This window comes from Metopolophium dirhodum, chromosome 4 (genome assembly GCF_019925205.1).
Source record: "Metopolophium dirhodum isolate CAU chromosome 4, ASM1992520v1, whole genome shotgun sequence".
Taxonomy (NCBI): domain Eukaryota; kingdom Metazoa; phylum Arthropoda; class Insecta; order Hemiptera; family Aphididae; genus Metopolophium; species Metopolophium dirhodum.
Genome location: NC_083563.1, coordinates 20,341,886 through 20,354,284, shown reverse-complemented (window position 1 = coordinate 20,354,284; position 12,399 = coordinate 20,341,886). Strand labels below are relative to the sequence as shown.

At 28.7% G+C, this 12,399-nt stretch overlaps 1 protein-coding gene across 1 annotated transcript in view; it reads left to right on the top strand.

Annotated features, from left to right (window-relative positions):
* Window positions 1-1,079: 1,079 nt before the first annotated feature.
* LOC132943588 (uncharacterized) overlaps window positions 1,080-12,399 on the top strand; it is a 31,103-nt gene continuing 19,783 nt past the window's right edge. The window contains exon 1 of the mRNA XM_061012622.1: window positions 1,080-1,098. Coding sequence (XP_060868605.1) covers window positions 1,080-1,098 — 19 coding nt within the window. The remainder of the gene's footprint in view (window positions 1,099-12,399) is intronic.

The following is a 12,399-nucleotide window of genomic DNA, read 5'->3' as shown; positions in this document are numbered from 1 at the left end:
TCATGAAAACATGCAATTATATTAACTAACCAAAAAAAAAAACGCGTATTGGTAACGGTGTTGTAATAATAGGGATCTCCCAACAAAAATACGTACTAATAGTTCAAACAAATCATAAAAGCCAACTGTAATAAATATTAATTTATAAAAAAGTATATTAAAAAGCATTATTATTGTAAATGAAACAAAACTATGAACTATGGACCGTGACATAATATAGGTATTTCTATATTTTTAGCTCCATAATTTCTGTTAAAATATTAGGAAAATGTATTAAGTAAAGTAATGTAAAGTGCTAAATTTGAGCTATTACTTAAAATATTATATTCATAACAAATTATCATAGAAGGTTAGGTACATGTTATTCCACATACTTATTATAGTTTAATTTAACTACAACATTCTAGTAGAGTCTGATAAAATTTGGTTCCACGACTTTGATCATACAAACTTTAAATACTAAACTATGGGTCTGAAATTTAGTTTATATAGATGTAAATAATCCAAAACATATATTGCTTCAAAATATAAAAATAAAGTGTCTTGTATTGTAGTAGGTGGGTAACTTTAAAAAAAAAACTAAAAAAAATCATACTTGAAATCTATGTATAATATACGTATATTATAATAAATGTTCAAATGTTTACTATAGTACATTATAAAAAATTAACTTAAGCTCAATATAATACATTATAAAAGGTGTTCAAATAAACATTTCATACCAACAATTTTGTTAATTCACACAGTCTCTCTTCAATTTTAAATTTTTCTTCAAATTATCTACAAAATATAAACGTTTAGTAAATTGGAAGACTTGATTAAGTATTTAATCATTTATCTAAAAGAGATGTGCCGGGTCGCCACATTACTATATCGAGGGGCCATGGTGCAAGTGTCGTCCATAAATATCATAACATATATTATATTAGAAATACAAACTTAATATTTCACTAACAGTAAATATTATAAAAAAATATTACGAAATGTACTATATACTCATATTATATTATGATTGTATTAGTTACAAACTCTTGAATTAAGAGTTATGTGTGAGGATTTAATTGATTTCCTAAAAGGAAATGGCTCAAGGTTTCCTCAGTAAGTTAAGGGACCGTAGTTAAAGTGCTGTCCACCAATAAAGTACCCGAAAAAAAAAAAAAAAAAAAAAAAAAACGATTAATTCAAATATAGAAGGTACTTATATCATATACTTTTATCAAAGTATGATTGTGTTAGCCACAGTCTTGTGTAAATGATATTGTCTTATGTTTTCCCAATCTAATTATACAAAATACTGAAAATTAATGAAATCACAAATATTAGTACAATAGAGAGACTGTGCATTGATTTACAAATTTGTCTTAAATTTACTTTTTGCATAGAGAATAATATGAAGGTGGGCTGGGCTTTTAATATCAGAGTATGGGGGACAGGGCTGGGAATTCATATTATGAATTGAAATATTTAAATAATAATAGAGATTCGTTGATCGCTTTTATGTGCTTCAAATTGTTTACACGAGTGAGCTGGGTATGGCTCCATCATAGATAATAAAGATATAAAATAATGGATAGGACATAATAGTCTTATCAGCGGTCTGATCTTCGAGGGGAACAATTGAGGCCAATAACTCGAGTATCGACTATCAATATAAAGGAGCCTCAATTTCCTTCCCCTCCGAGAACGCGGCCTGAAATGTATTTAAAATAGGCGTGGACTATCCATATCTTTATTATCTATGGGCTTCATCCATAGCATGGATTAAGGTTGTCAACAATCTAAGGATCAACTTGATAATCAAACACTTGAGTTTGGCAGCCTGTAACTCAGGATCCTTTTATTCAAAGTGTCCTAATGAGTCATGAGAAGGTTAGTTAGGTAAACCTATGGTTAGTTGAAGCTATGGTGATGATAGACGACTACCATCACCGGTCGTGAGCTTTGCGATGATCTTTTCCTACTAACTATCAAGGTATTCGATATTGAAAACATAACGATGAAAGAAAATATTTAAATATTATTAATTTGGTTAGGTTAAGTTAGGTTCGGATAGGGCAGGAAATTAGATGTTAACTAATTATCATAGTTTTTAACACGCTCTTAAAGACTGTCAGCAAGAGTTGTACCAGTATAGTTATTAAAATGATTTTTTTACCAAAACAAATTATAAAATGTATTTTAAAATATAACAAAATATAATTTTATTAGGGTTTTATAAAGTTTTCAATACTTATGAGTTTTTGTAAATAGAAAATGTATAAAATCAATAGTTTTAATTTAATATATGGTTTTGTGTTTTAATATCCTATTGTCAAAGAATTCTCAGGGTTTCCTTTCCACATTTTTTTACATTGTACTAAATCTAACATTTTTCCGCACATATTTACAAAGAATAAAACCGATATCTGACTATGTTTTTATTTGCATTTAGACTTTATAGTTTGTAATTTAATATTGACTGTAGACCCACCAAACATAATATTATTTTAAATTAATCATTTTATGTCCTTTATAAATTACAATCACATAGTAGAGTCCGTGCAGGACCTTTTATCATTTAATTTCTTTGCATCCTTTATAATTTACATTCGTTTTTATACATTTTCTAATACATATATTACCGTGATACACCTCTGATCAGATATTATAACTGTTCGCATTATTATAATGTAAACAACACCTAGTTTTTGGATTGTAGTTAATATGTATTGCAGTATTTAGCTTCCAGCGTGTTCTTTTGTTTAGTGTTATTTCACCCAGATTTCTTAAACAATTTTTTTTTCACTTCATTGAACTCTAGTAGATTTTTTTGTATAAAAATTTTTCAAGATTAACCGGCTATACCTGGGAGTAAGCTGAGTACCTGTGTACATACTATATAATTTGAAAAGAGACTGGCTAGGTTCTGTTTAATATTCTGGGAATTTGAGTTTGAACTATGAAATGTATTTTCTTGTGTAAAATTTTTTCAAAATTTTTTTTTTGGTTTTCTAAAAAGCATTTGCCTGCGGGCGCCAACACCCTCCTTCAATTTTTTTTTTTGTAATATAACTCTAGTTGAATATTTTGTATTGACTTGAAAATTGATAACTTGGTGCCCTATGGAATAATCATTCTTTAATGAACTAAATATTTTGAATAGATTTTTCTGTTAAGATTCTGGGCTATTTAGTTTGTACTTTGTAATGTGTAATCATACAGTTAAATTTATTCAAAATTTTTTTTTGGTTTCCAAAAATGCATTTGCCTGCAGGCGCCAACACCCTCCTTCAATTTTTTTTTTATGATTTAACCTCTAGCCTAATTTTTTAAACATTGACAATCGGGTACCTTTGAATAATCCTTATCTTTAATGAACTAAATATTTTGAATAGATTTCTCTGTTAAGATTCTGGGCTATTTAGTTTGTACTTTGTAATGTGTAATCATACAGTTAAATTTATTCAAAAATTTTTTTTGGTTTCCTAAAATGCATTTGTCTGCGGGCGCCAACACCCTCCTTCAATTTTTTTTTATGATTCAACCTCTAGCTAATTTTATTAAACATTGACATACCGGTACCTACTTCTGTAAAATATTTTCAAAATTTTTTTTTTTGGTTTCCTAAAAAGCATTTGCCTGCGGTCGCCAACACCCTCCTTCAATTTTTTTTTTATGATTTAACCTCTAGCCTAATTTTTTAAACATTGATAATCGGGTACCTTTGAATAATCCTTATCTTTAATGAACTAAATATTTTGAATAGATTTTTCTGTTAAGATTCTGGGCTATTTAGTTTGTACTTTGTAATGTGTAAACATACAGTTAGATTTATTCAAAATTTTTTTTTGGTTTCCTAAAATGCATTTGCCTGCGGGCGCCAACACCCTCCTTCAATTATTTTTTATGATTTAACCTCTAGCCAAATTTATTAAACATTGACATACCGGTACCTTCTTCTGTACAATTTTTTCAAAATTTTTTTTTTGGTTTTCTAAAAAGCATTTGCCTGCGGGTGCCAACACCCTCCTTCAATTTTTTTTTTTGTAATATAACTCTAGTTGAATATTTTGTATTGACTTGAAAATTGATAACTTGGTGCCCTATGGAATAATCATTCTTTAATGAACTAAATATTTTGAATAGATTTTTCTGTTAAGATTCTGGGCTATTTAGTTTGTACTTTGTAATGTGTAATCATACAGTTAAATTTATTCAAAATTTTTTTTTGGTTTCCAAAAATGCATTTGCCTGCAGGCGCCAACACCCTCCTTCAATTTTTTTTTTATGATTTAACCTCTAGCCTAATTTTTTAAACATTGACAATCGGGTACCTTTGAATAATCCTTATCTTTAATGAACTAAATATTTTGAATAGATTTCTCTGTTAAGATTCTGGGCTATTTAGTTTGTACTTTGTAATGTGTAAACATACAGTTAGATTTATTCAAAATTTTTTTTTGGTTTCCTAAAATGCATTTGCCTGCGGGCGCCAACACCCTCCTTCAATTATTTTTTATGATTTAACCTCTAGCCAAATTTATTAAACATTGACATAACATTACCTTCTTCTGTAAAATATTTTCCAAATATTTTTTTTTGGTTTCCTAAAATGCATTTGCCTGCGGGCGCCAACACCCTCCTTCAATTTTTTTTTTTTTATATAACTAGTTGAATATTTTGTATTGACTTGAAAATTGATAACTTGGTGCCCTATGAATAATCATTCTTTAATGAACTAAATATTTTGAATAGATTTCTCTGTTAAGATTCTGGGCTATTTAGTTTGTACTTTGTAATGTGTAATCATACAGTTAAATTTATTCAAAATTTTTTTTTGGTTTCCAAAAATGCATTTGCCTGCAGGCGCCAACACCCTCCTTCAATTTTTTTTTTATGATTTAACCTCTAGCCAAATTTATTAAATATTGACATACCGGTACCTTCTTCTGTAAAATATTTTCCAAATATTTTTTTTTGGTTTCCTAAAATGCATTCGCCTGCGGGCGCCAACACCCTCCTTCAATTATTTTTTATGATTTAACCTCTAGCCAAATTTATTAAACATTGACATAACATTACCTTCTTCTGTAAAATATTTTCAAAATTTTTTTTTTTGTTTTCCTATAAAGCAGTTGCCTGCGGGCGCCAACACCCTCCTTCAATTTTTTTTTTGTAATACAACTCTAGTTGAATATTTTGTATTGACTTGAAAATTGATAACTTGGTGCCCTATGAATAATCATTCTTTAATGAACTAAATATTTTGAATAGATTTTTCTGTTAAGATTCTGGGCTATTTAGTTTGTACTTTGTAATGTGTAATCATACAGTTAAATTTATTCAAAATTTTTTTTTGGTTTCCTAAAATGCATTTGCCTGCGGGCGCCAACACCCTCTTCAATTTTTTTTTATGATTTAACCTCTATCCAAATTTATTAAACATTGACATACCGGTACCTTCTTCTGTAAAATATTTTCCAAATATTTTTTTTTGGTTTCCTAAAATGCATTTGCCTGCAGGCGCCAACACCCTCCTTCAATTTTTTTTTTATGATTTAACCTATAGCCTAATTTTTTAAACATTGATAATCGGGTACCTTTGAATAATCCTTATCTTTAATGAACTAAATATTTTGAATAGATTTTTCTGTTAAGATTCTGGGCTATTTAGTTTGTACTTTGTAATGTGTAAACATACAGTTAGATTTATTCAAAATTTTTTTTTGGTTTCCTAAAATGCATTTGCCTGCGGGCGCCAACACCCTGCTTCAATTTTTTTTTATGATTTAACCTCTAGCCAAATTTATTAAACATTGACATACCGGTACCTTCTTCTGTACAATTTTTTCAAAATTTTTTTTTTGGTTTTCTAAAAAGCATTTGCCTGCGGGCGCCAACACCCTCCTTCAATTTTTTTTTTTTGTAATATAACTCTAGTTGAATATTTTGTATTGACTTGAAAATTGATAACTTGGTGCCCTATGGAATAATCATTCTTTAATGAACTAAATATTTTGAATAGATTTTTCTGTTAAGATTCTGGGCTATTTAGTTTGTACTTTGTAATGTGTAATCATACAGTTAAATTTATTCAAAATTTTTTTTTGGTTTCCAAAAATGCATTTGCCTGCAGGCGCCAACACCCTCCTTCAATTTTTTTTTTATGATTTAACCTCTAGCCTAATTTTTTAAACATTGATAATCGGGTACCTTTGAATAATCCTTATCTTTAATGAACTAAATATTTTGAATAGATTTTTCTGTTAAGATTCTGAGCTATTTAGTTTGTACTTTGTAATGTGTAAACATACAGTTAAATTTATTCAAAATTTTTTTTTTGGTTTCCTAAAATGCACTTGCCTGCGGGCGCCAACACCCTCCTTCAATTAATTTTATGATTTAATCTCTAGCCAAATTTATTAAACATTGACATAACATTACCTTCTTCTGTAAAATTTTTTCAAAATTTTTTTTTTTGGTTTCCTAAAAAGCATTTGCCTGCGGGCGCCAACACCCTCCTTCAATTTTTTTTTGAAATATAACTTTAGTTGAATATTTTGTATTGACTTGAAAATTGATAACTTGGTGCCCTATGAATAATCATTCTTTAATGAACTAAATATTTTGAATAGATTTTTCTGTTAAGATTCTAGGCTATTTAGTTTGTACTTTGTTATGTGTAAACATACAGTTAAATTTATTCAAAATTTTTTTTTGGTTTCCTAAAAAGCATTTGCCTGCGGGTGCCAACACCCACCTTCAATTTTTTTTTATGATTTAACCTTTAGCCAAATTTATTAAACATTGACATACCGGTACCTTCTTCTGTGAAATATTTTCCAAATATTTTTTTTTGTTTTCCAAAATGCATTTGCCTGCGGGCGCAAACACCCTCCTTCAATTTTTTTTTTTTATATAACTAGTTGAATATTTTGTATTGACTTGAAAATTGATAACTTGGTGCCCTATGAATAATCATTCTTTAATGAACTAAATATTTTGAATAGATTTCTCTGTTAAGATTCTGGGCTATTTAGTTTGTACTTTGTAATGTGTAATCATACAGTTAAATTTATTCAAAATTTTTTTTTGGTTTCCAAAAATGCATTTGCCTGCGGGCGCCAACACCCTCCTTCAATTTTTTTTTTGTAATATAACTCTAGTTGAATATTTTATATTGACTTGAAAATTGATAACTTGGTGCCCTATGAATAATCATTCTTTAATTAACAAAATATTTTGAATAGATTTTTCTGTTAAGATTCTGGGCTATTTAGTTTGTACTTTGTAATGTGTATTCCTACAGTTAAATTTTTTCAAAATTTTTTTTTGGTTTCTAAAAAAGTATTTGCCTGCAGGCGCCAACACCCCCCTTCAATTTTTATCGGCAGGCAAATGCATTTTAGGAAACCAAAAAAAAAAAATTTTGAAAAAATTTTACAGAAATTGGTACCGGTATGTCAATGTTTAATAAAATTAGCTAGAGGTTGAATCATAAAAAAAAATTGAAGGAGGGTGTTGGCGCCCGCAGGCAAATGCATTTTAGGAAACCAAAAAAAAATATTTGGAAAATATTTTACAGAAGAAGGTACCGGTATGTCAATATTTAATAAATTTGGGTAGAGGTTAAATCATAAAAAAAAATTGAAGGAAGGTGTTGGCGCCTGCAGGCAAATGCATTTTTGGAAACCAAAAAAAAATTTTGAATAAATTTAACTGTATGATTACACATTACAAAGTACAAACTAAATAGCCCAGAATCTTAACAGAGAAATCTATTCAAAATATTTAGTTCATTAAAGAATGATTATTCATAGGGCACCAAGTTATCAATTTTCAAGTCAATACAAAATATTCAACTAGTTATATAAAAAAAAAAAAATTGAAGGAGGGTGTTGGCGCCCGCAGGCAAATGCATTTTGGAAAACAAAAAAAAATATTTGGAAAATATTTTACAGAAGAAGGTACCGGTATGTCAATGTTTAATAAATTTGGCTAAAGGTTAAATCATAAAAAAAAAATTGAAGGAGGGTGTTGGCGCCTGCAGGCAAATGCATTTTTGGAAACCAAAAAAAATTTTGAATAAATTTAACTGTATGTTTACACATTACAAAGTACAAACTAAATAGCCTAGAATCTTAACAGAAAAATCTATTCAAAATATTTAGTTCATTAAAGAATGATTATTCATAGGGCACCAAGTTATCATATTTCAAGTCAATACAAAATATTCAACTAAAGTTATATTACAAAAAAAAATTGAAGGAGGGTGTTGGCGCCCGCAGGCAAATGCTTTTTAGGAAACCAAAAAAAAAAATTTTGAAAAAATTTTACAGAAGAAGGTAATGTTATGTCAATGTTTAATAAATTTGGCTAGAGATTAAATCATAAAATTAATTGAAGGAGGGTGTTGGCGCCCGCAGGCAAGTGCATTTTAGGAAACCAAAAAAAAATTTTGAATAAATTTAACTGTATGTTTACACATTACAAAGTACAAACTAAATAGCTCAGAATCTTAACAGAAAAATCTATTCAAAATATTTAGTTCATTAAAGATAAGGATTATTCAAAGGTACCCGATTGTCAATGTTTAAAAAATTAGGCTAGAGGTTAAATCATAAAAAAAAAATTGAAGGAGGGTGTTGGCGCCTGCAGGCAAATGCATTTTTGGAAACCAAAAAAAAATATTTGGAAAATATTTTACAGAAGAAGGTACCGGTATGTCAATGTTTAATAAATTTGGCTAGAGGTTAAATCATAAAAAAAAATTGAAGCAGGGTGTTGGCGCCCGCAGGCAAATGCATTTTAGGAAACCAAAAAAAAATTTTGAATAAATCTAACTGTATGTTTACACATTACAAAGTACAAACTAAATAGCCCAGAATCTTAACAGAAAAATCTATTCAAAATATTTAGTTCATTAAAGATAAGGATTATTCAAAGGTACCCGATTATCAATGTTTAAAAAATTAGGCTATAGGTTAAATCATAAAAAAAAAAATTGAAGGAGGGTGTTGGCGCCTGCAGGCAAATGCATTTTAGGAAACCAAAAAAAAATATTTGGAAAATATTTTACAGAAGAAGGTACCGGTATGTCAATGTTTAATAAATTTGGATAGAGGTTAAATCATAAAAAAAAATTGAAGAGGGTGTTGGCGCCCGCAGGCAAATGCATTTTAGGAAACCAAAAAAAAATTTTGAATAAATTTAACTGTATGATTACACATTACAAAGTACAAACTAAATAGCCCAGAATCTTAACAGAAAAATCTATTCAAAATATTTAGTTCATTAAAGAATGATTATTCATAGGGCACCAAGTTATCAATTTTCAAGTCAATACAAAATATTCAACTAGAGTTGTATTACAAAAAAAAAATTGAAGGAGGGTGTTGGCGCCCGCAGGCAACTGCTTTATAGGAAACCAAAAAAAAAAATTTTGAAAATATTTTACAGAAGAAGGTAATGTTATGTCAATGTTTAATAAATTTGGCTAGAGGTTAAATCATAAAAAATAATTGAAGGAGGGTGTTGGCGCCCGCAGGCGAATGCATTTTAGGAAACCAAAAAAAAATATTTGGAAAATATTTTACAGAAGAAGGTACCGGTATGTCAATATTTAATAAATTTTGGCTAGAGGTTAAATCATAAAATAAAATTGAAGGAGGGTGTTGGCGCCTGCAGGCAAATGCATTTTTGGAAACCAAAAAAAAATTTTGAATAAATTTAACTGTATGATTACACATTACAAAGTACAAACTAAATAGCCCAGAATCTTAACAGAGAAATCTATTCAAAATATTTAGTTCATTAAAGAATGATTATTCATAGGGCACCAAGTTATCAATTTTCAAGTCAATACAAAATATTCAACTAGTTATATAAAAAAAAAAAAAATTGAAGGAGGGTGTTGGCGCCCGCAGGCAAATGCATTTTAGGAAACCAAAAAAAAATATTTGGAAAATATTTTACAGAAGAAGGTAATGTTATGTCAATGTTTAATAAATTTGGCTAGAGGTTAAATCATAAAAAATAATTGAAGGAGGGTGTTGGCGCCCGCAGGCAAATGCATTTTAGGAAACCAAAAAAAAATTTTGAATAAATCTAACTGTATGTTTACACATTACAAAGTACAAACTAAATAGCCCAGAATCTTAACAGAGAAATCTATTCAAAATATTTAGTTCATTAAAGATAAGGATTATTCAAAGGTACCCGATTGTCAATGTTTAAAAAATTAGGCTAGAGGTTAAATCATAAAAAAAAAATTGAAGGAGGGTGTTGGCGCCTGCAGGCAAATGCATTTTTGGAAACCAAAAAAAAATTTTGAATAAATTTAACTGTATGATTACACATTACAAAGTACAAACTAAATAGCCCAGAATCTTAACAGAAAAATCTATTCAAAATATTTAGTTCATTAAAGAATGATTATTCCATAGGGCACCAAGTTATCAATTTTCAAGTCAATACAAAATATTCAACTAGAGTTATATTACAAAAAAAAAAATTGAAGGAGGGTGTTGGCACCCGCAGGCAAATGCTTTTTAGAAAACCAAAAAAAAAATTTTGAAAAAATTGTACAGAAGAAGGTACCGGTATGTCAATGTTTAATAAATTTGGCTAGAGGTTAAATCATAAAAAATAATTGAAGGAGGGTGTTGGCGCCCGCAGGCAAATGCATTTTAGGAAACCAAAAAAAAATTTTGAATAAATCTAACTGTATGTTTACACATTACAAAGTACAAACTAAATAGCCCAGAATCTTAACAGAAAAATCTATTCAAAATATTTAGTTCATTAAAGATAAGGATTATTCAAAGGTACCCGATTATCAATGTTTAAAAAATTAGGCTAGAGGTTAAATCATAAAAAAAAAAATTGAAGGAGGGTGTTGGCGACCGCAGGCAAATGCTTTTTAGGAAACCAAAAAAAAAAATTTTGAAAATATTTTACAGAAGTAGGTACCGGTATGTCAATGTTTAATAAAATTAGCTAGAGGTTGAATCATAAAAAAAAATTGAAGGAGGGTGTTGGCGCCCGCAGACAAATGCATTTTAGGAAACCAAAAAAAATTTTTGAATAAATTTAACTGTATGATTACACATTACAAAGTACAAACTAAATAGCCCAGAATCTTAACAGAGAAATCTATTCAAAATATTTAGTTCATTAAAGATAAGGATTATTCAAAGGTACCCGATTGTCAATGTTTAAAAAATTAGGCTAGAGGTTAAATCATAAAAAAAAAATTGAAGGAGGGTGTTGGCGCCTGCAGGCAAATGCATTTTTGGAAACCAAAAAAAAATTTTGAATAAATTTAACTGTATGATTACACATTACAAAGTACAAACTAAATAGCCCAGAATCTTAACAGAAAAATCTATTCAAAATATTTAGTTCATTAAAGAATGATTATTCCATAGGGCACCAAGTTATCAATTTTCAAGTCAATACAAAATATTCAACTAGAGTTATATTACAAAAAAAAAAATTGAAGGAGGGTGTTGGCGCCCGCAGGCAAATGCTTTTTAGAAAACCAAAAAAAAAATTTTGAAAAAATTTTACACAAGAAAATACATTTCATAGTTCAAACTCAAATTCCCAGAATATTAAACAGAACCTAGCCAGTCTCTTTTCAAATTATATAGTATGTACACAGGTACTCAGCTTACTCCCAGGTATAGCCGGTTAATCTTGAAAAATTTTTATACAAAAAAATCTACTAGAGTTCAATGAAGTGAAAAAAAAATTGTTTAAGAAATCTGGGTGAAATAACACTAAACAAAAGAACACGCTGGAAGCTAAATACTGCAATACATATTAACTACAATCCAAAAACTAGGTGTTGTTTACATTATAATAATGCGAACAGTTATAATATCTGATCAGAGGTGTATCACGGTAATATATGTATTAGAAAATGTATAAAAACGAATGTAAATTATAAAGGATGCAAAGAAATTAAATGATAAAAGGTCCTGCACGGACTCTACTATGTGATTGTAATTTATAAAGGACATAAAATGATTAATTTAAAATAATATTATGTTTGGTGGGTCTACAGTCAATATTAAATTACAAACTATAAAGTCTAAATGCAAATAAAAACATAGTCAGATATCGGTTTTATTCTTTGTAAATATGTGCGGAAAAATGTTAGATTTAGTACAATGTAAAAAAATGTGGAAAGGAAACCCTGAGAATTCTTTGACAATAGGATATTAAAACACAAAACCATATATTAAATTAAAACTATTGATTTTATACATTTTCTATTTACAAAAACTCATAAGTATTGAAAACTTTATAAAACCCTAATAAAATTATATTTTGTTATATTTTAAAATACATTTTATAATTTGTTTTGGTAAAAAAATCATTTTAATAACTATACTGGTACAACTCTTGCTGACA